Source organism: Heptranchias perlo, chromosome 2 (genome assembly GCF_035084215.1).
Source record: "Heptranchias perlo isolate sHepPer1 chromosome 2, sHepPer1.hap1, whole genome shotgun sequence".
NCBI classification, from domain to species: domain Eukaryota; kingdom Metazoa; phylum Chordata; class Chondrichthyes; order Hexanchiformes; family Hexanchidae; genus Heptranchias; species Heptranchias perlo.
In genome coordinates, this window is record NC_090326.1 from 83,122,969 (window position 1) to 83,148,183 (window position 25,215).

The following is a 25,215-nucleotide window of genomic DNA, read 5'->3' on the forward strand; positions in this document are numbered from 1 at the left end:
AATATTGTGAATAACTGAGGAAGATTAATTATCTATAGGTGTGGGTCTTGCTTATTCTTTGAATTTAGCTCACTTTCCACTTGCAAACTTTGTGCCCTCAAGGGCTTTTGTTCTTTTTCTAATCTGTTCAGCCAGGAGTTTCCTATAAATTTTTATTGTCTCGAATGTATTCTCTTGCTCCTGCTACAGGGGGTTAATTGGAGGTCTTTGCTGCTTCCTCCAAAGAACTAAGCTGTGTCTAAAGAAAAGGCCTCTAAAAAGTGCAAGTAGTGATGAGCACCTGACCCAAGAGGGACGCACATGGCGCAAAACTCTTAAAGGAACGCTGTCCCTAGGAATTCTCCCTATTGGATAATATGTCTTCATTTGTATGTGGAAGTTAAAATCTACATTAAAAGAATGAGGTATCTTAAGAAATATGAAGAAGATACTTAACAATTCCCACCAAATGTCAAGTTGCAATTTAATTTAGATGAAGAACTTCAGATTTTTAGGCATAAAGAATTAATTTAGTAAAGCTTTCAAATTTATAATTGTAGCATTACAGCTTTAAGCTAAGTTTGGTTTATAATACACCTTTTCTTTCCAATACTAATTTATTTAACTTAAGTTTGTAGATTCATATTTTATGTCAATGTCTTCTCTAACTGGAATGAAAGCCAGGTTCCAGATTCAAACAAGCTGGACTAATGGTGGGGGGTGTCTCCTTTTCACAGCCATGGGCTTAGATTCTGGGCAAGGAATTTGTGTGTGGACTGCACATTATTTATGTGCATGCTTAAATATTTGCAAGGTTATGAAAATCAATATTTCAGTTTTTTTCAATGATGTGGTTTATCAGTATCTAATTTTGTTGAATAACTTCCAAATGTTAACCAATTTGGTTGTAAATTTACCTCAGTATAGGTAAAGCCAAGTTCTGTGGATCTTGGCCACTTCTAACATTTCAAGTTTTTGTTTTGTATATGAAATGGTGTTGAAGAATAATGGTGGAAGCAGTAGTTATTTTCTCAAAAGCTGCAGTGATCAACTTATTGTGCATATTTGTCTCCGTTGACAAGATATCTCTTTATTGATGTAAATGTAAGGATGTGAAGGAGACCTGTATTCCTATTTGATTACCGAATATGAGCAGAGGAAGGAAGAGAGTATCAATTCTAGCTATCTCTGTAGTGTGGCAGTACCCAGCTTGATAAAACTTTTGAATTCTAGAGGTCTGAGAAGCTTAAGTACAGTACCAAATTAACTTATGTAACCATCGAACTCTTTGATAGTTCCATTTATGTGCTGCAAGTAAAATATTGCTATTTATGTATATATCTTCCAAAATACAAATAGTAGGTGGCTCACTGCATTCCATTTCAAAGTACATTGATGAAAAAATCCATCATAAAAATGTTCACATTTACCTGTACTACCTGTAATGTCTGTAGGTGGTGTTGTAAAAGGCCTTTACAATAGTCATGGAACATTGGGTCCACAAAACAGCAGCATCTATTGGATATTGATGTTAAGGCACCATGCATTTCTACACAGAAGCCAAATTGCAGCAATGTGGTTTCCTTGTATCTGAAGTAAAATACTTGACAGTAGAATTCATAAAGCATCTGTGAATCCAATGTTATTTGCTTTGCAAAGTGAAAACTAATTTAGGTAGTTTTTACAAAAAAAAAGCTTCAAACTTGCCAAATATTTTCTCTGAATCGCTCACCTTTCCTTGCAGCCCATGCTACTGCCGCCATACCCTAGTCCCTATACGACTCCTGCTCCGAAGTAGTATTTTGCATGGCTGTACAAGATACTCCTGCCAATTTGCAAATATTGTACGCCATGACCAGCTACTTAAAAAGTTTACTTTATGGGGTGAAATAAAATGGCATCCTCTGCCCCAAAGTCAGTTGCCATCTTCCCCCACCACCTTTCCCTTCCACTCCTCTTCCCCTGACTCCACCAAAGTTTGCAGCGTAGGGGGCTGGGCAAAACGAAGTGGGCCTTTGGAATCTGGTGACACATCTAGGATGCCCTGCAGCAGAAGAGGCCACATACTGTAACATAAATGGCCAGCTGAGGATGTGCCAGGCCAATCCTGGAAACTGAGAGAAGTTGCACTCCACAGTCCCCCTTATAAAGGACTGGATCCCCAGGTGTGGCCCCAGACTTAACAAGGGTACCTGCATTGGGTCCCAACTGAGAACCAGAGCCTCTGGCCTTCTGCGCCCCCAACTTTATTGGCCTTGTACGACCTAGTGAAAATTCTCTTAGTGCATGAGTTTGGCGGAACAGCTGCAGATTTTCAGGGCCATTGATACATTTGAGAGGATTCAGAGAAGAGCAAAGAGGGTAATTCTGGAAATTAAAACTCATTTGGGGGCTGCAATACAGTTTTCAAAATACTGAAAGACATAACTTTCTTACAGGACATTATTTATCTTAAATGACTACCTTCATTTAAAAAAAAAGTTTTGTCTACTGTCATCATACAATGTTGTAAATTACACCTATTGTATCTTTGAGTTACTTACGTGAGGCACCATGATGAACACACCATGTTTCTCTTTTTCTACCCAAATAAGAAAAAAGCTTTCCAAATAATTTCCCACTGCCATGGTGCCCCATCTAAAAGGTGATTGAAGAACACAAGTCAAACAAAGAATTCCCCCCCACCCCAAACAGAGATGGAAAATAAACTCCTAAGTCATTAATACTTTGATTAGCTCCAACAGCTGGATAAATATATGGTTATGGATGAGGTTGAAAGATAAAAGGATGTTATGAATATTGATTAAATATTTCATGCTTCTGTATGTCACTAGGACCATGGATGTGTCCTCTGGCAATTGCAGCTGGTCTGATTGAATAACGTAGAATATAACGGTAGATTGATATCCTGCAATTTTTGCTTGATTTATTGGGGAGGTGGGGGTGGTGAGAATGAACTTTAACAGTATTTTATCTTTTGAAAATTTTACCTATGTTCAACTCAAGATTAGATCAATCAAGTAGAACCTACAAGGTAAATTATGGGCTTGAAGAGCCAAATAACCGTTTTTTTGCTCCACGATTTGGTTTGTTGGTATTGGTCATCTGACCAGTTTGGATGTATGCCACAAGAAAAGCTCTTGTGCCTGTTTGGAAATTAAATATATAATTAGTATTTCCATTTTTTTAAAGGAAATTTCATTATCCTGTTTAAGAAAATGTAAGTTGAAGTGGATTTTAATTTCAATATTTCTAAAACCATTCTGCTCAGATTATGGTGTAATTTTGTTCTGCTTCAATAATTTGAAACAAAATTATTTATATGAACTTCAAATTTAAACTTGTTTCAAATTCACATTTTATGCAGGTGATGCATATGTGTGTCCTATGTTCAAAACAGCCAAATGAGACACTTTCATGATCCAGCTTACATAAATGCTCTAAAACTGCAGTGTATCTGTTTCCAGTATTGATAGAAATGGCCCTACCAGAATTAGTTTAGATAAACTGAATTTATGCAAAGTTGTTTATATATCATGAATGTATTTATATTAAGATTGCAATTATAATATTCATCATATAAGTATGCATTCCAATTTATTACTGACTTACTATTGCTGTAGTGATTCCTGTTGGAATAGAAACATCGAACTGGGATGTCCCAGTTTTTAAAATTAAAAATGCAAGAAAAATACTAATGAAAAGGGTGAAAATGGAGTAAGTGAAGCAGGGGAGAAAGGCACAACAAATTGAAAACTATAAGGACAGCACTTCACCCTTCAATATCCTCAACAACAACAAAAATTCCAAACAATCGTCTTTTCTGCCATGCTTAATCCAAAAATATTACGGTGACATTACGGTCCATTACACTGGATATTCTCTCTGTTTCAGTGTCACCAGCTACTCCTGTAAGCATACCTCGCTTTTCCTTTTCCTGCCCATTATCTAGTTAAATGATAACATGACCCAGGGATCACAACAGAGTCTTACATTCCAGTAGCCGTTTACAAAGAATCATGTGCCACCACAGGAGTTTTCCTCTCGCTCCGAACAGCAGACAGCAAAAGCACTCTTACCAACTCAAAACACAGGCTTGGAACCAATAAATGATTTTATATAGATCAGATAAATAAAGCAATATATACAGTTAAACACTGAGGTATATTTCCCTAATATTATTTTCATAATATGAAACAACAAAGACACAACTTACTTCCTCTCTAAATAGAAGTCTGCTTACTCTCTAGCCTATCTCCCACTAGCCAGATCAACACTAACTTTAGACACCTATGCTTACAGTTGGCAACTGTTGAGTTGCACACATTCTGACTGCTTGTAGGCTGCCAGTATAATTCTGAGATGATATCTCTGCTCCTGAGCTGTTGATCACAAATTATAGTCCAACAATTTTATTATTAATCCCACAAGCTTTCGGAGGCTACCCCCTTCCTCAGGTGGTGTGGAAATGACATTTTCGAATCCTTCGCATTTTAAAATCATAGAACAATGCCTGGTGATTACTGCCTGTTGCCAAGGCAATCACAGTGAGCAGACAGAAAGGTGTCACCTAAAAAGGCCACCGAATATACAAACCCCCCCAAAAAAAGAGAGAGAGAGATAAGGAAGACAGTCAATGACCCGTTATATTAAAAACAGATAACATTTGTTCGATGGTGGGGTTACGTGTAGTGTGACATGAACCCAAGATCCCGGTTGAGGCCGTCCTCATGGGTGCGGAACTTGGCTATCAATTTCTGCTCGACGATTTTGCGTTGTCGTGTGTCTCGAAGGCCGCCTTGGAGTATGCTTACCCGAAGGTCGGTGGCTGAATGTCCATGACTGCTGAAGTGTTCCCCGACAGGGAGAGAACCCTCCTGTTTGGCGATTGTTGCGCGGTGTCCGTTCATCCGTTGTCGCAGCGTCTGCATGGTCTCGCCAATGTACCATGCTCTGGGGCATCCTTTCCTGCAACATATGAGGTAGACAACGTTGGCCGAGTCACAGGAGTATGAACCGTGCACCTGGTGGGTGGTGTCCTCTCGTGTGATGGTGGTATCTGTGTCGATGATCTGGCATGTCTTGCAGAGGTTACCGTGGCAGGGTTGTGTGGTGTCGTGGACGCTGTTCTCCTGAAGGCTGGGTAATTTGCTGCGAACGATGGTTTGTTTGAGGTTGGGTGGCTGTTTAAAGGCGAGTAGTGGAGGTGTGGGGATGGCCATAGCGAGGTGTTCGTCGTCATTGATGACATGTTGAAGGCTGCAGAGAACATGGTGTAGTTTCTCCGCTCCGGGGAAGTACTGGACGACGAAGGGTACTCTGTTGGTTGCATCCCGTGTTAGCCTTCTGAGGAGGTCTACGCGATTTTTCGCTGTGGCCCGTCGGAACTGTCGATCGATGAGTCGAGCATCATATCCCGTTCTTACTAGGGCGTCTTTCAGCGTTTGTAGGTGTCCATCGCGTTCCTCCTCGTCTGAGCAGACCCTGTGTATTCGCAGGGCCTGTCCATAGGGGATGGCCTCTTTGACGTGGTTAGGGTGGAAGCTGGACCTTCGGGTAAGCATACTCCAAGGCGGCCTTCGAGACACACGACAACGCAAAATCGTCGAGCAGAAATTGATAGCCAAGTTCCGCACCCATGAGGACGGCCTCAACCGGAATCTTGGGTTCATGTCACACTACACATAACCCCACCAGCGAACAAATGTTATCTGTTTTTAATATAACGGGTCATTGACTGTCTTCCTTATCTCTCTCTCTCTTTTTTTGGGGGGGTTTGTATATTCGGTGGCCTTTTTAGGTGACACCTTTCTGTCTGCTCACTGTGATTGCCTTGGCAACAGGCAGTAATCACCAGGCATTGTTCTATGATTTTAAAATGCGACGGATTCGAAAATGTCATTTCCACACCACCTGAGGAAGGGGGAAGCCTCCGAAAGCTTGTGGGATTAAAAATAAAATTGTTGGACTATAACTTGGTGTTGTAAAATTGTTTGCAATAGTCAACCCCAGTCCATCACCGGCATCTCCACATCGTTGATCACAAAGCAAGGGCTTTTTCCTCGACTGAAAAGGTCTCAAACAGCTGTCAGTCAAAGTTACTAACCTAGGTTGGAGATTACCCTTCAAACTCGTGAACCTTCCCTGCAGATCCTAAAACTGAGGCAACAGACATTGACTGTCATGATTTGGTTAAACCAAATAGCTATTCATCAATGTTGATTGAAGGCAGTCTCTGATAATGGTCGAAGATGCTTGCCATTAAATAGGGCAACATTGAGCAGTTGAAACCATTTTCATCAGTTTATCAATTTGTTTTTATGAAGAATGCCATAACCAGTTTGTCTGGATGAACTGATGTATTTCTCAAAAGCAAACACCCTGTATGATGCTGTTTTAGCCCAATATATGCTGATTCCAGCAAAACAAAAAATACAAGTTCAAAAATTCAACCCAAGGTAAAAATCCATTTTACCAAATTGTTTACTTCTTAACAATGATTTTTCAAAGTATGATTTATTGCAGTTATAAACAAAAGGCAAGAAATTGCTTCAGTATCTGTATAAATTGCATTTTTGCTACTGACTTCAGTGCACTAATTTTGAGGTTGTTTAGTAGAATTATTAACTTCTGTTGAGAGAATTTGCACATTCGAATTCAGTGTTTCACAAAACTACAACTTGAAATATATATGTGATTCTAGGACCGTATAATTATGCTCTTCAGGGTCATCTTCGTTATGCTAATTGTGCTTAACAAACTTATTAGAGTTTTTTGAGGATGTAACTAGCAAGTTAGATAAAGGGGAACCAGTGGATCTAGTATATTTAGATTTTCAAAAGGCATTTGATAAGGTGGCACATAAAAGGTTGTTACACAAGATAAGGACTTATGGGGTTGGGGTTAATATATTAGCATGGATAGAGGATTGGTTAACAGATAGAAAACAGAGAGTAGGGATAAATGGGTCATTTTCAGGTTGGCGGACTGTAATTAGTGGGGTGCCACAAGGATCCGTGCTTGGGCCTCAGCTACTCACAATCTATATTAACGACTTAGATGAAGGGACCGAGTGTAATGTGTCCAAGTTTGCTGACTATACAAAGCTAAGTGGGCAAGTAAGCTGTGAGGAGGATACAGAGTCTGTAAAGGTATATTGACAGGTTAAGTGAGTGGGCAAGAAGGTGGCAGATGAAGTATAATGTGGGGAAGTGTGAGGTTATTCACTTTGGCAGGAAGAATAGAAAAACAGGATTTTTTTAAATGGTGAGAAACTATTAAAAGTTGGTGTCCACAAAACAAAGTTAACATGCAGGTACAGCAAGCAATTAGGTAGGCAAATGGTATGTTGATGTTTATTGCAAGGGGATTGGAGTACGAGAGTAAGGAAGTCTTACTACAATTGTACAAGGCTTTGGTGAGACCTCACCTGGAGTACTGTGTACAGTTTTGGCCTCCTTACCTAAGGAAGGATATACTTGCCTTCGAGGCGGCGCAACAAAGGTTCACTAGATTGATTCCTAGCGTGAGAGGGTTGTTCTGTGATGAGAGATTGAGTAGAATAGGCCTGTGTTCTCTGGAGTTTAGAAGAATATGAGAGGTGATCTCATTGAAACATAAGATTCTGAGAAGGCTTGACAGGGTAGATGCTAAGTGGCTGTTTCCCCATCTAGAGTGTCCAGAACTAGGGAACGCTGTCTCAGGATAAGGGGTCGGACATTTAGGACTGAGCTGGCATAAGATAACCAAGATAGTTAAATTGATTTAAGTTTAATTAATTACTGTTTCCATTATTTTAAAATTAAATATTAACTGGCCATTTTTTTTGGAAGATACAGTAAAACATAAAACAAAGTATTCCTCACAGGCTGCTGTACCGCTGGAAGTGCAGTTGCTCAGGTCTTCGCTTGTCCGCCTGTCCTGGGGATGGAGCTTTTAGCATAAAAGGGCATTGCATGTGCTGTTAATGGTGCAGCATTGGAATTTTGGAGCTGCATCTTCCTGCTCCAAGGATGGGGGAAGAGGGTTGTAGCTGAACTGGCTACTAGAACAGGTGAGAGGCTGGGTGTTCTGCGGCAAATGACTCACCTCCTTACTCGCCAAATCCTCTTAACCACCTACAATGCACAAGTCAGGAGTGTGATTGAATATTCTCCATTAGTCTGGATGGGTGCAACTGCAACAACACTTAAGAAGCTCGATACCATTCAGGACAAAGCAGTCCGCTTGATCGGCAGCCCATCCACCACCTTAAAAATCCAGTGCCTCCACCACCAGCGCACCGTGGCTGCAATATGTACTATCCACAAGATGTACTGCAGCAACTCCCAAACCCGTGTTCTCTACCAACTAAAATGATGAGGGTAGAAGGTTCACTGGAACACCATCACCTACAAGTACCCCTCCAAGTTGCACACCATCCTGACTTGGGCATATATCGCTGTTCCTTCATTGTCGCTGGGTCAAAGTCCTGGAACTTCCGACCTAACAGCACTTTCGAAGTCCCTTTATCATATGGACTGCAGCTGTTCAAGTAGAAGGCTCACCACCACCTTTTCGAGGGCAACTAGCGATGGGCAATAAATGTTGGCCTAGCTAATGATAACCATATTCCTAGAATGAATAAAATAAGTGATCATTGGTTCAGTTGCCACTTTCTTAATAGCCTCACTTATGCCTGTTGCACGGCAAATATGCCTGAATTGGCATAATGTAGATTTGGTGTTTGTTAGGAAGAACTGCCGGCATTTCTGGTCAAGAGCAGCATCCTGCCATTTACAATGGTGGCATACCAAAGGGAGAGAGGGGGTGCTACGGGTGAAAAAAAGTGCAGCCCCCCCACCCCTTGTTGGATATTCTGTAACAGGACCAGGATGAGGCAGGAACCAGGTACAACCCCCACCCTGCCCAGATTGGAAATGTTAGCTAAAACGAGATAGGAATTTTAAGGATTTTATATTTCGTGTAATTCCTTGATCTTTTAAGCACTGCATAAGAATAATGGTTATACTTCAAAAATAAATTCATTGGTTTTGTAGCACTCTGGAACATCCTGAGGACGTGAAAGGTACTATTAAAAATTCAAGTTTTTTTTCTGTTTTTCCCCTCCCTCCTGTGTTTTCTTCCCGTTCCCAGCATTGTAAGGTGGCCTATTAAGAATGTATGTAGTGTACTGTGGGATGTGATACTTTGAGTTTACTGTTCTTCATACCTACTTTCTGCAACTGTTGCAAGATTTAATGAGTCTGGTTGAGTCAGCATTTCTCAAACTTCACTGTTGTGTGGCAGGTTTTCAGCTGTTGATTACACTTTTTTTTAATTTGCAGGAAGTAGATACGCTCAAGCTTGCTGCAAACTTTGGAAAACTTTGCACAATCCCCCTAGACAGTATTCTTATGAACAATGTTGCATTACAGTTTTTCATGGGTAAGTTTTTTAAACTCCTGCATTCAGCAAAATTAGGGATATAAACATGAAAGATTTTATTCTGTGCAAAATCTTGGTTAAATTGGATATTGATTTTGATATATTTCTACAATGGAAATAGTGAGTTTTTATTTTAAACATTTACAAGTTATTTAATCTTTTTCCATTTCAGTAAGAAATCTGGTGCATAAATTGCACCATAATTCTAATTATAGAAAATAATCTACGTGCACAACCTATATTCCAGTATGAGTGAACTTTCACCTTAAGACACGCTATACTTTAACCATAATAGTGTTTAATAAAGTTAGACCAGTTCTGTGGAAACTGGTGTCCAAGGAGTCAGTCAAGGGTTTGCATGTGTGTAGTTGCAGCATGTTAGAAAAGCAAGTTTCTAGTTTATTGTGCCAGAATTATGTCTTTTCGTGATGTATACTTAATTATACTGGATATGCTTCCTTAATGCTAACTGGTTGTGTAATTATTTTCGGTTGAGACCATAATCAGCACAACTTCCAATTGGAGAACAGTGTTAAGACAGATCAATAGTATTAGTTTACTAATGCTGGTAACTATTGGGAAAAGTTCGTATTGGTAAAGCTATTATTTCACAGTGTTATCACTGATATTTTCAGTCACAAATATCAAAGATAATCAAGAAACTTATGTAATTTTTCTCCCTTCTTGCCAACACAGTCTCCAAGCACCAAAACCAGCGTGAGAGTTGATTAGCAACTTTTTAAAATTCGTTCATGGGATGTGGGCGTTGCTGGCAAGGCCAATATTTATTGCCCATCCCTAATTGCCTTTGAGAAGGTGGTGGTGAGCCGCCACCTTGAACCGCTGCAGTCCGTGTGGTGAACGTTCTCCCACAGTGCTGTTAGGAAGGGAGTTCCAGGATTTTGACCCAGCGACGATGAAGGAACGGTGATGTATTTCCAAGTCAGGATGGTGTGAGACTTGGAGGGGAACGTGCAGGTGGTGGTGTTCCCATGTGCCTGCTGCTCTTTTCCTTCTAGGTTGTAGAGGTCGCGGGTTTGGGAGGTGCTGTCGAAGAAGCCTTGGCGAGTTGCTGCAGTGCATCCTGTGGATGGTACACACTGCAGCCACTGTGCGCCGGTGGTGAAGGGAGTGAATGTTTAGGATGGTGAATGGGGTGCCAATAAAACGAGCTGCTTTGTCCTGGATGGTGTGGAGCTTCTTGAGTGTTGTTGGAGCTGCACTCATCCAGGCAAGTGGAGATTATTCCATCACACTCCTGACTTGTGCCTTGTAGATGGTGGAAAGGCTTTGGGGAGTCAGGAGGTGAGTCACTCGCCACAGAATAACCAACCTCTGACCTGCTCTTGTAGCTACAGTATTTATGTGGCTGGTCCAGTTAAGTTTCTGGTCAATGGTGACCCCCAGGATGTTGATGGTGGGGGATTCGGTGATGGTAATGCCGTTGAATGTCAAGGGGAGGTGGCTAGACTCCCTCTTGTTGGAGATGGTCATTGTCTGGCATTTGTCTGGTGCGAATGTTACTTGCCACTTATCAGCCTAAGCCTGGATGTTGTCCAGGTCTTGCTGCATGTGGGCTCGGACTGCTTCATTGTTTGAGGGGTTGCGAATGGAACTGAACACTGCAATCATCAGCGAGCATCCCCATTTCTGACCTTATGATGGAGGGAAGGTACTGATGAAGCAGTTGAAGATGGCTGGGCCTAGGACACTGCCCTGACGAACCCTTACAGCAATGTCCTGGGGCTGAGATGATTGGCCTCCAACAACCATTACCATCTTCCTTTGTGTTCGGTATGACTCCAGCCACTGGAAAGTTTTTCTCTGATTCCCATTGACTCCAATTTTACTAGGGCTCCTGGGTGCCACACTCGATCAAATGCTGCCTTGATGTTAAGAGCAGTCACTCTCACCTCATCTCTGGAATTCAGCTCTTTTGTCCATGTTTGGACCAAGGCTGTAGCGAGGCCTGGAGCCGAGTGGTCCTGGCGGAACCCAAACTGAGCATCGGTGAGCAAGTGCCGCTTGATAGCACTGTTGACGATACCTTCCATCACTTTGCTGATGATTGACAGTAGGCTGATGGGGCGGTAATTGGCCGGATTGGATTTGTCCTGCTTTTTGTGGACAGGACATACCTGGGCAATTTTCCACATTGTCGGGTAGATGCCACTGTTGAAGCTTTACTGGAACAACTTGGCTAGAGGGGCAGTTGGTTCTGGAGCACAAGTCTTCAGCACTACAGCTGGGATGTTGTCGAGGCCAATAGCCTTTGCTGTATCCAGTGCACTCAGCCATTTCTTGATCTCATGTGGAGTGAATCGAATTGGCTGAAGACAGGCTTCTGTGATGGTGGGGATATCGGGAAGAGGCCGAGATGTATCATCCACTCGGCACTTCTGGCTGAAGATGGTTGCAAACGCTTCACCCTTGTCTTTTGCACTCACGTGCTGGACTCATCCATCATTGAGGTTGGGGATGCTTACAGAGCCTCTTCCTCCCATTAGTTGTTTAATTGTCCACCGCCATTCACGACTGGGTGTGGCAGGACTGCAGAGCTTTGATCTGATCCGTTGTGGAATCGCTTAGCTCTGTCTATAGCATGTTGCTTCTGCTGTTTAGCATGCATGTAGTCCTGAGTTGTAGCTTCACCAGGTTGGCACCTCATTTTTAGGTATGCCTGGTGCTGTTCCTGGCATGCTCTTCTACACTCCTCATTGAACCAGGGTTGATCCCCTGCCTTGGTGGTAATGGTAGAGTGAGGAATATGCTGGGCCATGAGTTTACAGATTGTGCTGGAATGCAAATCTGCTGCTGCAGATGGCCCATGGATGCCCAATTTTGAGCTGCTAGATCTATCCCATTTAGTACGGTGGTAGTGCCACACAACACGTTGGACAGGACTTCGTCTCCATGAGGACTGTGCAGTGGTCCCTCCTACCAACACTGTCATGGACAGATGCATTTGCGACATGTAGATTGGTGAGGACGAGGTCAAGTAGGTTTTTCCCTCGAGTTGGTTCGCTCACCACCTGCCGCAGGCCTAGTCTGGCAGCTATGTCCTTCAGGACTCGGTCAGTAGTGGTGCTACCGAGCCACTCTTGGTGATGGACATTGAAGTCCCCCACCCAGAGTACATTCTGTGCCCTTGCTACCCTCAGTGCTTCCTCCAAGTGGTGTTCAACATTGAGGAGGACTGATTCATCAGCAACATGGAGGGCGATAGGTGGTAATCAGCAGGAGGTTTCCTTGCCCCCATTTGAGATTTCATGGGGTCCAGAGTCATTGTTGAGGACTCCCAGCGCCACTCACTCCTGACTGTATATCACTGTACCGCCACCTCTGGTTCGGTCTGTCCTTCCGGTGGGACAGGACATACCCAGGGATGGTGATGGAAGAGTCTGGGACGTTGGCTGAAAGGTATGATTCTGTGAGTATGGCTATGTCAGGCTGTTGCTTGACTCGTCTGTGGGACAGCTCTCCCAATTTTGGCACAAGTCCCCAGATGTTAGTGAGGAGGACTTTGCAGGGTCGACTGGGCTTGGTTTGCCTTTGTCGTGTCCGATGCCTAGTCGTCTGATGCCGGGTGGTCCATCCAGTTTTATTCTTAAGACTTTTTTTAGCAAGATTTTACAACTGAGTGGCTTGCTGGGCCATTTCAGAGGGCAATTAAGAATCAACCACATTGCTGTGGGTCTGGAGTCACATATCGGCCAGACCGGGTAGGGACGCAGGTTTCCTTCCCTAAAGGGCATTAGTGAACCAGATGGGTTTTTACGACAATCCAGTAGTTTCATGGCCACTACTGTTACTAGTATTTTAATTCCAGATTTTATTTAATTAATTGAATTTTAATTCCCCAGCTGCAATGGCAGGATTTGAACTCATGACTCCGGATTACTAGTCCAGGCCTACTGGATTACTAGTCCAGTAACGTAACCACTATGCTACCATACCCATATAACTTGTTGTTTTCTCTCCACCAGTCTTGCTCATATTAGTTGATGGGAGGTGTATGACAGTTGCCTGGGGCTGAATCTCTGCCAGTATTCCATTATGGAATTATTGGGATTGGGAGCTCATCACTTAATGAATCATAGCTACAAACCCATGCTATTAGTGTACTTCATTCAGACAACGTGTTCTGAATGATACCAGGTCGTAAAAGGTTAAATTTTGAGGACAGATTGCATAAATTTGGTTTGTATTCCTTTGAGTTTGGTGATTGAGGGTTGATCTAATTGAGGTATTTAAAATGATTAAGGGATTTGATAGGGTAGATTCATAGAAACTATTTCCTCTGGTGGGGGAATCCAGAACAAAGGGGCCATAATCTTAGAATTAGAGGTATGTCATTTCGGAGTGAAATCAGGAAACACTTTCACACAAAGGGTCGTGCAAATCTGTAACTCTCTCCCCTATATGTCTGGTTGTGTAATTCATCTCAAACAAATTAAAACTGATATGAAGAGGAAAAATAACCTTTACCATTCCTGCAGAGGACATGGAAGGAGCTGGGTCAACTGAAATCTTTGAGACTGAGATCAATAGATTTTTATTAGGTAGGGGTATCAGGAGATATGGAACAAAGGTGGGTAAATGGAGTAGAAGTACAGATCAACCATAATCTAAAAGAATGGTGGAACAGGTTCGAGAGACTGAATCGCATATTTCTATGTTCAACCAGCACCACTAAAAACAGATCATGGTATTTCATCTCATTGCTGTTTCTGGGACCTTGTATGCAAATTAGCTGCCATATTTGCCTAGAAAATAGTCAGTACATTTCAGATGTAATTAATTTGCCTGCGAAGTGCTTTGGGACTTCCTGAGGCCATGAAAAGCTCCATATTAATGCAAGTTCATTCTTTAAAATGGTATGTATTACAAAGAATTGATTATTTTCAGGATTCTGAATTAATATCAAGTCCTTTACCAAATTGAGCCATTGTATTAGTATGCTTAGAATTGCCAGACTGGGCTGATATCAAGAAGATTCTATTTTACTCAATGTATTAAGTTTTAAGATCTGGTAATCGTTCATTTTTGTTTTTGTCTGACTAATGGAGTTGATACTACAAGATGTAACCCTAATGAAACATTTGTGAGATAGTTTAATGCTGGCAAATTATGAAATGAAACTAATTAAGCTGCTACAGACCATTAAAAGGTGAATATCTTCCTGGTGGCAGATTACATGCAGCAGACTGGGGGACAGGCGCATCTCTTCTTCTGGTTAACTGTGGAAGGATACAGAGTCACAGCACAGCAGCAGCTGGACGTTTTACAAAATGTGCAAAGGGATGGAAAAAGACAGAGCAATCATACCAAAGGATTGCTGCGTGCTGCAGCTCTTGGTGTTTATGATCAGTATTTGTCAGAAAAGGTAAGCATGTAGCATTCTTGTTGGCATGAAATAGAGTGCTTAATATAGTTCATGTGTCAAAGTGGGCTTACTGGTAGCTCTTGCCTTTTGAGTCAGACGGTTGTGGGTTCAAGCCCTACTCCAGAAACTTAAGCACATAATCTATACTGATACTTCAGTGCAGTACTTTTGGATAAGATGTTAAATTGAAGTCCTGTCAACTTGCTTAGCCATACTTAAAAGATCCCATGGCACTATTTGAAGAAGTTCTCCTGAAGTTCTGGCCAACATTTATTATTCAACTAACACCACTGGGGGGAGAAAAACACAGATTATCTGGTCATTTATTTCATTGCTGTTTGTGAGCCCTTGCTTTCCTCAAATTAGCTGAAACATTTGTATAAATTACAACAGTGACAACATTTCAAAGGTACTTCATTGGCTGTGAAGTTGGGATGGCCTGAAAGGCACAATAAAATTGTTAGTTCTTTCTTTCTTGAAGCTCTTATTTATGAAAAGGTTAGGAGAATTTTCTTTATGTGGGGGGTTGTTAGGATATGGACTGCTCTACCAGAAATGGTGGTGGAAGCAGAATGCATAATAGCTTTTGAAAGAAAAGTGAATAAATATTTGAAAAAGAAAATTTTGGTATGGAAAGGACAGATGATTGAGACTAAGTAGTAGCTCTTTCAGTGCTAGCACAGGAGTGGTGGGCTGAATGGCTTCCTTTTGTGCTGTAAAATTCTCTGATTATAGGCAGCATACATACATTAAATAATTTTAATTTATGTAGTTCAACTCTCTAAATACTGGAGGGATTATAGGACATGGTTACTGAAATATAAGGTCAAAACATTAACTTGTGTATTAAATGCTACCCTCACCTTCCCTTTTGCAGGGTGTGTCAGTGTTCTTTCCAGGTTGATTGAATCTGACCAGTGTTAACCGTAACTGAACTATCTCTTAACTTCAGTGGTAGACTTGCAATTTGGGATTGGCACGTTAACTCTAACAGCCCAGAAGATTAGGTCATTGTCATCTTCCAAGGAGCCACCATAATTTAGTCATCTAGCGATTTTGTTAACCAAGCTACCACAGCATGTACTCAGCAGTTCCATCGGAATGAGTGCATTTACCATGGGCATGTAAGCACAACTGCATCACCCATAATGTTCAACGATACGATGCCTTCAGGTAGAGTCTCATGAGTTGGACTTTTGATAGTGAAGCGAAAAGGCTGCACTGCTTCATTTTATTTTGTCACACACTTCCCACTCCCCCCAGATCTGAGTGACAGATGAACCTCAAGAACAGCTTTTTTGGCAACTGTCCTTGCTTTCCAGTGTAATAGGCATTTCTGCTACAACCTAAATACAGTACTTGGTTCAAAGATATATTGCACCCTTGGACCATGTGGTAGGCAACAGATCACTACAGGGCAGTCTATTGATGAGGTTAATAAAGGAAGTTCAACAGGCTTTTCAATAAACTTGAAACAAAATCGACCTCTGCAAGGAAATTGGCTGAAACCAAAAAATAGTTTTGAATAATAGATAAATGAAGAAAAAAACCTGTACATCCTAAGTTACTCTTCAGATTTGCATTGCTGCTTGCTGAGCTTATCCAAGCGCACAGGATATAAAGGTATGGATGCTGACTCCTGTTTTGAATTCACAGCAAGGTTGGTACTATTTGGTAGATGAAAATCTGGAATCCTTTCACGTCAATTACTTGTTTTAGCAATATCTATTGATCTGAAATGTTGCTCTTCACTATAGCTGTTCTATATGATGCCCAGGATAATGCCGTGATTGCTCTCATAATGGACAATGCTTCAAACCAAAGCTGAAAAAAATACATTCTACAGTTATGAAGATTCAGAACTAACTTTCATCTGACTGGACACTTATTAACTTTCAAATAAAATAACCTAATTGATCTCAACCATACAAAAATAATAATGAATTTTTAAAATTTGTTCATGGGATGTGGGCGTCGCTGGCGAGGCCAGCATTTATTGCCCATCCCTAATTGCCCTTGAGAAGGTGGTGGTGAGCCACCTTCTTGAACTGAGTGGCTTGCTGGGCCATTAAGAATCAACCACATTGCTGTGGGTCTGGAGTCACATGTAGGCCAGACCGGGTAAAGACAGCAGGTTTCCTTCCCTAAAGGGCATTAGTGAACCAGATGGGTTTTTACAACAATCCAGTAGTTTCATAGCCACCATTACTGATACTAGTATTTTAATTCCAGATTTTTTTATTTAATTAATTGAATTTAAATTCACCAGCTGCCGTGGCGGGATTTGAACTCATAACTCTGGATTTTAGTCCAGGCCTCTAGATTACTAGTCCAGTAACATAACCACTATGCTACCATACCCTTGAGTTTGTTTTTTCCAGCCTTGTCAGAAATTTCACTCTTTCCAAGTGGTAGTAGTCAGATCAAAAATCTCTCATTCTTGACAGTCAACCAGCCAATGAAACTAACCCATTGACGTACAGTTCATTAGGCCTTTATGGGTCACTAACTCCCACGTATAAGTGGTCTAATCTACTACATCACCATCACCAGCCCCCATCACAAGTTCCGTGCTCTTGCCACCGATTCCATCTCCTTCCCTGTCCACTGTTTCAAGCTAAACCAGATTGTTCGCAACCTCAGCGTCCTGTTTGACCTTGAACTGCGCTTCCTACACGATATCCTCTCCATCGCAAGAATGCCTACTTCCTGCCTTAGCCCATTTGCTGCTGAAACCCTCATCCATGCCTTTGTCACCACCAGCCTCAACTATTACAAATTCTCTCTTGGGCAGCTTCTCATCCAAAAACCTCTGTAAACTGTAGCTCACCCAAAACTCTGCTACCCATATCCTATCCTGCACCAATTCCTGCTCACTCATCACCCATGTCCTTGCAACGAGCATTAGCTCCCAGTTCCCCAGTGCCTCAAATTTAAAATTTATAATCTTGTACTTAAACCCCTTCATGACCTCACCCCATACTATCTCTGTAACCTCCTCCCTCCCTACATTCTCCCTCAAGCTCTCCGCTCCTCTGAGTCATATGTTAAGTTGCATAAGTCCTACGCTCTAGAATACCCCCCCCCCCACCCTAAAGTTTTTGCCTCGCCACCTCCCTTTCTTTCTTTAAGACCCCCCTTAAAATCCACCACTTCGACCAAACTTTGGCGACCCCACCGAATATCTCCTTTGGCTCAGGATCCATTTGTTCCTTTGGCCTCCGTGAAGCCCCTTAGGAAGTTTTTTCTACATTAAAGGTGTTATTTGGATGCAATTTGTTGAAATAGTTGTATTACACCAGATATATTAGTGTCTTTGGATGAAGAAATAGAAAGTTATTCATCCAAGTTTGCAGATTATATTAAGTTAGGAGGCACGGTAAATTATTTGGGTGGGAGGACGGAGTTACAAAGCGATAAAGACAGACTAAGTGGGCAAAACAATAGCAGATTGAATTCAATATGGGGAAGTGTGATCCACTTTGGATCTGAGAAAAACAAATGGGAATATTTTCTTAATGGTGAGAGACTAGGAGCTGTGGAGGAGCAAATGGAGCACATCACTAAAAGCTAGTGCACAGGTACAAAAAGTAATTAAGGCAGCTAGTGGGGTGTCATCTCTAGGCGATTGGAATACAAAAGTGAGGAAATGATGCTTCAGTTGTACAGAGCCTTGGTCAGACCCCATCTGGAGTACTGCGTTTGGTTTTGGACACTGAACTCAGGAAAGATATATTGGCCTTGGAGGGAGTATAGTGCAGATTCACCAGAATCATACCAGGGCTTAAATGATTAAATTATGAGGGCAGATTGTATTAACTTGGCTTGCATTCCCTTGAGTTTAGACAGTTGAGGGGTAATTTAATCAAGGTATTTAAAATGATTAAGGCATTCGATAGAATAGATACAGAGAAACTATTTCCTCTGGTGGGGGAATCCAGAACAAAGGGGTCATAATCTTAGAATTAGAGCTAGGTCATTTAGGAATGAAATCAGGAAGCACTTTTATACAAAGAGTAGTAGAAACCTGAAAATGGTGGAACAGGCTTGAGGGACTGAATGGCCAACTCTGTTCCTTTGTTTCTATTTGTGATCATTCCTTGAATCAAGGTCATGCTCTGCAAACTATAAAGTTCACCTTCCTTTCCTGTGTGTACTGTGTAGGATCCTTGTTTGTGTGTTTCCTCAGATGTTAAGTGGTACTAGATGGTCTTGTTACTGAAAACTGCCCTAAGATGCCTCCTTTCTCAAAGAACTGAAGTATGTATGAAAATACTAATTTGAGCTGAAAAATCTTTGAGGGCAGACATCCTTCCTGATTCTCCTACTTGTACCTGGCCCAACCCATGGTATGTGCATTGTACAATATATTTGAAGAGTGACCGATTGGCCAAATTTACCTTCTACATTATATGCAGTAAATGGAGTTGCAACTTTATATGTAATCTTGAGCTGGTGCCTGAAGAAGGCTTGGTTCTTGGCCAAGATCACTAACTGGTTAAGACATTCTGCTTTTGCAAATATTTGTTGGTTACTCATAGTCATATTATTTATTGCACTGTAATTCAGTTAATCTCTTAACATCGTGCATCTTGTAGTTTCATCACAATAGTTGATATATTGGAACATTAATTTTTAACAGTATCCTAGATTTTTGCTTTTGGGATGCCAGGACTGTAGTTTCTGCATCAGAGAAGTAACAGGTTATAAATTCTTCTACCTGTTATTTAGTAGGTGCTAAATTGAAAGGTGCTATTTGGCTTCCTCCACTGGGTGGGATTTGCCAGGGAGAGGGGTAAATATGTTTGGAGGAGTCCCTTGATCAAAAAAGTGAGTAACTGGCAAAATGTACGGTTGCTTCAATCACACGCTTGAAAACTTTAAATGTCACTAATGCCAATGGCAGAAACAAACTAAGCACTGATTAATACACACTTGTTGGTAATTCAAGAAATCTTCCACTAAGATTTTTTTTCTCTCCTTTACCAGGCATCTCCAAGAGTCCACGTGGATGATAATTTGGTTGTTAAGTTGGCAGAAAAGTTAAATTCGGAGGATCCCACACCAGAAATATTTGATAACATTCAAAGAAAAGTAAGTTTGAAAAAAAAACTTATACTTTGTTAGCTGCCCTCCCTCTTTCTTAGGTCTCTGTGTACTTATGCTGGAAGTATATTTTTCCATCTTCAGTGCTTCTCCATAATTGAGTGCGAAGAGTATATTAACAGAATAGCAGGTGCTGGCAGTTTTCCATTTTTATAAATTGCTCCATCAAACTAGCTGGCTTAAGGTAGTCCATAAGAGTGGACAAATCTGAATGTTAGATGAAACTTTGATTCAAACTGCAGTTCCTCTGAGAATTGAACATTCTGTTGCCAGACATTTTGATCACTTCAAAGTTAAATTTATTAAATAGATTTAGTTTTGTCATAAATCGTAACAGCAATAGTTAGATATCATTATTTTTTAAATCCGGACTTAGGCAATCTTGGTACTGCAGCTAATCCGGAATTAGAATCTTAAACACATTACGGAAAAATAGGGAGAATTTTAATACTCCCCCACCTGGCCCTCCGCCCTGCCTATCAGAAACCAGGTGAGGGGGGGGGTGGCAGTTAAAATAAGAGCAGCGACTTACCCCCTCCCCCTTCCCAGGATCCTGTTGCCTTCCCGTGGGATTGGATTTTAACCTGCTGTTTTGAGCAGGCGCATTGGACACCCACCGGAAGGCAGTGGAGTCCTGCTTTAAATATGCAGATTGGGTCTCAATAATGACTGCAGTTTTAGCTGCATCGGGGGCCAGAAGGTGTTTAGGTTCCCCTGTAGTCCAGGAGGAGCAGGCCTGCTCCTCTAGGCCCCACAGGGAAACTGTGCTCCTCCGGGACCCACAAGGAAACCATGGGTCTCCCCTGCCCTTGGTTCACTCACCCTTCCCTACAATCACGAGCCAACCCTCCCAATCAACCTACCTTAGTACTGAGGATCGTTCCTGTGGATCTCCAGTGGCTTCCTGCCACTCGCGATCCCGATTCTGCCACTGGCCAGGACGTGGGTTTGGCCAGGTGACCAACCAGCTACTTGCAAATGAGGCCCGGCTGTTAAAATTGTCTGGGCTTCACACCGATGATGGCGTTTGTGTCCATTGCCAGCTTTAGATCCCACTCTGAGTTATAATCGACTCCATATGTTCTGTTTTGATGTATATGTATGCACCTGTTCAACTGAGTCATCTTTGTCTCCTCCCCCAGATGATCTGGGTAAGCTTACCAAATAGTTCTCGGGAGAAGCCAATAAAGTTTGACGAGAAATACAAAATGTAGTTCCTGTAATTCAAATACATATATATTCATTCTTCACACCCACCAACTGCAGTTCAGTAGATAGGCATGTGATCTGCAACCAAATCTCTGCCAGTGTTGCTCTGAGCCAACTGCTGAGAACGATGCATTTCCGGTTCCTTCAGGGTGTTGGCTGTTTCCCCATCAATGGTTTCTGGCAGTGAAATGGTTGAGTTTGGAACTTGGCATAGTGAGGGATCGTGGGTACAAAATGATTGTTTACTGTACTACAGTGCCATCTTGTGACAATCCAAATATTGAAGTTTTTGTACAAATGTTGGAAGTGTTATGTCTTCGAAAACTAATGTATTTGTTTACATTTTTATTAAGGTCTATGACATGATGCTGAAGGATGAGCAATTCTACCCCTCTTTCAGGCAAAACCCACTTTACGTGCGGATGTTGGCTGAATTAGACATGTTGAAAGATCCAAGTATCAGAGGGTCAGATGATGGCGATTTGGGTATGTGAATAATGTATTCGTACACATGATTAAGATTTATTCTATAGCAACTGTTTATTCTATAGTACATTACCTTGGTGCCAAGTACACCTTTTAAAGTAATATATGGTGTACTTCAGATTCTGAATATGTAAATCTAAATGGAAACTCCAGGTTCCAAGTAACTAGACCACCCTAACTTGGAGCAAGGTGCAAGCAGAGGCAGCTAACGGATATATGCCTCAAAAACTTCACCCTGGTAGTAATTAAGAGCATAAGGCTTAAAGAATTCTGCTTTTCTGTAAATGTTTTCCTTGGCATAACTCAGAAGTTTGAATCTCTCCAATCAGGTTTCCATCCCTGCCACATACCAAAGCGACCCTGACCGAAGTCACAAATCGCATCATTTGTGACTGCAATTATGTGTCTTTATTCCTATGTTCTTAGCTACGACACTTTCAATAATATGTTAAGAGGTTGATGAGATGGAGCCCATTCAAATTTAGCAGATCTGTGAATATAACATTTATATATAATATCTATGCAGATGTTACAGTTACTGACGGTGCCACAATTTTGACATTTCTTTTACATATTCAATGTAAGAATAATTTAATCTGCACTCAAAAGATGTTAATACTCAGTCAATATTCAGTTCTGGTAAAAGTCAGCTTGCAGTTCCTAACAAGTCCATAGATTATTTACCGTGGTTACTGTTAAAAGATGTTCTTGCATATTAATTTAAATAACTGGAGTACCTAGTGTTTGTGCAGTTCCATACCAAATAATCGTATGTACAGAGCAGCCTAGCTTGAATCATGACAAAAGTGTAAACTTTACTAATACAGATTTGAGCTCCGAGGTGTTGTATCTCAGGGATACAAGTACACTTTGAAGTTTTCTTAGAGTAACACTGGTGGAAACATTCATAGCCAAAAGTCCCCCACCCTGTTTTTGAAGAGGCCTTCTAAGACACAAATGTGGGGAAAGGGATGGAAGATAAAATGAACTAAAACGGTGTCTGCCTTTCCATCGCACGGACATATTGTTAGGAATAAGACCTGCATGTTGCTACTTATGCCATATACAGGATTTTAAATCTAGAAGTTGATGTGCCATAGATTATCTAAGTTACTATTAACCTCTGGTCTCTTGAAAGATTTTTTTTTCTATATTTCTTCATTTAGATAACCTACAATGTCCAGGGCTTGCAATGGCTATAGCATTCAGCTTAACTTTGAGTTCAACAGATTCTAGACTTGAGATCTGAGAAATTTTAAACAGAACCGAAGGAAATTTCAGGTGTCTGTCAAATTTGAGTTGTTGCCAACATTTTTGTTTTTAAGTTCTTGCCATGATGTGTACTTTCCAAAGCTTTCTACCTACATCTAGTGGCAAAAAAGCAGTACTGCAGAGAATTTCCCATTGTTTCGTGTTTTCTGAGTTTTTTTTAGTTTTCACCATTTTCATGTGAACAAAGTTGGCACATCTTGTCATGGCATGTCACAACTTTTTTTTAGTGCAACAATTTTTGCTGCTACATTTCTGGATAATATTGGTTTTCTGTACTCATTTAGTTTTTTTTCCTGAATTAAAGTAAAATTACTTTGTACATTTTAGTCTGGAATAAACATGTTGACTTGGGTGATTCAAGGAAGAACATTTGGCCTTGTAAAGATACCATTACTTAGCTTTTTTATTTAATGTTGAAAATAACCATGCCAAAATGCTGAAAACTAAACTACTGCTTCATTTGCCATAGCCATGGGTAGGTTGCCAATCAAACTGGGAAAATTTGCAGAGCTTCTGGTCTCTTCCAGCAGAATCACATGACCTTCCCCTTCCTGCATCTTATAACAGCATGTCTAGACAGCTATCTTCAGTTCTGCACCCCTGGTTAACACCATTTCATTGATTATCTCTGTGCATTTTTATGCCATTTTAAGTTCTAAATTGAATACATGAGTTTGTTGTGTTACTGGACATGTATTGTTACCCATGTTGGAAACTGATTTGATTTATAAACTGTTCTTGTTGCCCCTGAAGAATAATATTTTTTTACTAGTTTATCCAGTTTATGCTCAACGTACTCGTACAAAAAGGACTACCTCTGTGTTGATTTTGAAATCCAACATAAAGTTCAATCATTTGCCAAAACCAACATGCTCATTGCTTCAGAAATATAAATAAAAGAAAGTTAATTGTGGAACACAATTTCTTGACAGAACCAGTCCTACACCCATGTATTCAGATAAAAAGGAAAATAATAAGAAAGGAAATTGCTTTCAGAGCACTGTCTTGCATCATATTTTAAATACCAGTGTTAAAGTAGACAGTATAATTTGAAATTATGAGCCTAAAATCACAAATCAACTAGTCTCTGGTGCACAACTATCCTGTTCTTGGCTGCCTGCAGGTGCATACGTTTGTTTTACTAGGAATCCTTTGGGTATTGTAGCGTTGGATGTTGGGAATTTGCCATGAATTGGTCATTTTTCTTTGTTAATGTTTAGTCGTACTTTGATGTGATTTTTATTTTAAGTACATGACCTTTTACTGTACTTCAGTATTACTTTACAAAGCATTTTTTACATTCTGAGCTGAATTTCTTTTCCCTCTCCAGAGTCTTTCAATGGCTCCCCAACTGGTAGTTTAAATTCGGTAAGTGTTATAGACTGTTATGTAACCTAGGTCATTTACTGATAATCACACAAAAATGTGATTGTTTACAGAGCAAAATAAACTAATTTCCATCAGTCAACCCCAAAGCTAAGCCCCTGCTTTTTACTCTTCTATGCTTCTATGCAAAGCTTACTGGCTGCCTGGATTTACAGTGCTTGTGCAGGTGTTTTAATATCTATGGATTAGTTTGTTCTGGCTCAGTTCCATGTCTGGTTTTCCAATGTCAGTGTAAATAATACAGTTCCCTTGTGTCATTATGTGACATAAAACAGCTCAAGCTATGAATAGTCAAAAGGTTATATCTAATGTCAGTGAGTTTCTGTAATTTAACCCATTTGGGTATCCTTTACTTCTTAGCAGATGTCCTCCAAAGTTTTAATACTTGTGCTTTATAAGTCATTGGTATTTGCTGTATAATTATGGAAATGATAAAATGAAAATGAAACAATTTCAAGAAGTAAATTCATGGTAAAGGAACACTTAGATAGTTACTGATTATGACTGTAAGGAAGATAAATTAACAGAGCCATGGATTAATGGCTACCTTTGAGTGAGGAGCTTTGACACAGTTAGTTTCAGTAGCTAATATCCTATAGATGTCAGCACTAGCCACTTAAACAAATCTCCAAAAATTATATAGTACAATATAATTCTTTGACCATTTGATCTTTCTTTCAAAAAGCATCTCCAAGAAAGCTTAATTTAATAATGTGTTTGTAAAACATAAAGTAACTACTTACTAAAATGGTGAGATGGAGTTGTGTTTATTAAGCAGTTCACTTCATAAATTTATGAAAGCTATGAAAAATTAGTAAAATATTTTTATTCACCACCTGTTTTCCCCCTCAGTCTCTAGATGATCTTTCAAATGCCAGCTCTGAAGAGTCATTGCAACTGCAAGTATCTATTAGTGATACTGGTAAGTGATGTTACAATATCAGTTTGAGTAGATGCATAACCTT

At 40.7% G+C, this 25,215-nt stretch overlaps 1 protein-coding gene across 2 annotated transcripts in view; it reads left to right on the top strand.

Moving 5' to 3' along the window:
• The window catches only part of snx13 (sorting nexin 13), a 163,300-nt gene that overhangs the window by 107,385 nt on the left and 30,700 nt on the right, over positions 1 to 25,215 (top strand). For both annotated transcript variants that reach the window (XM_068003768.1, XM_068003774.1), the window contains exons 12-17: positions 9,306 to 9,405; positions 14,598 to 14,791; positions 19,781 to 19,885; positions 21,460 to 21,592; positions 24,195 to 24,232; positions 25,103 to 25,172. In XM_068003768.1, coding sequence (XP_067859869.1) covers positions 9,306 to 9,405; positions 14,598 to 14,791; positions 19,781 to 19,885; positions 21,460 to 21,592; positions 24,195 to 24,232; positions 25,103 to 25,172 — 640 coding nt within the window. The remainder of the gene's footprint in view (positions 1 to 9,305; positions 9,406 to 14,597; positions 14,792 to 19,780; positions 19,886 to 21,459; positions 21,593 to 24,194; positions 24,233 to 25,102; positions 25,173 to 25,215) is intronic.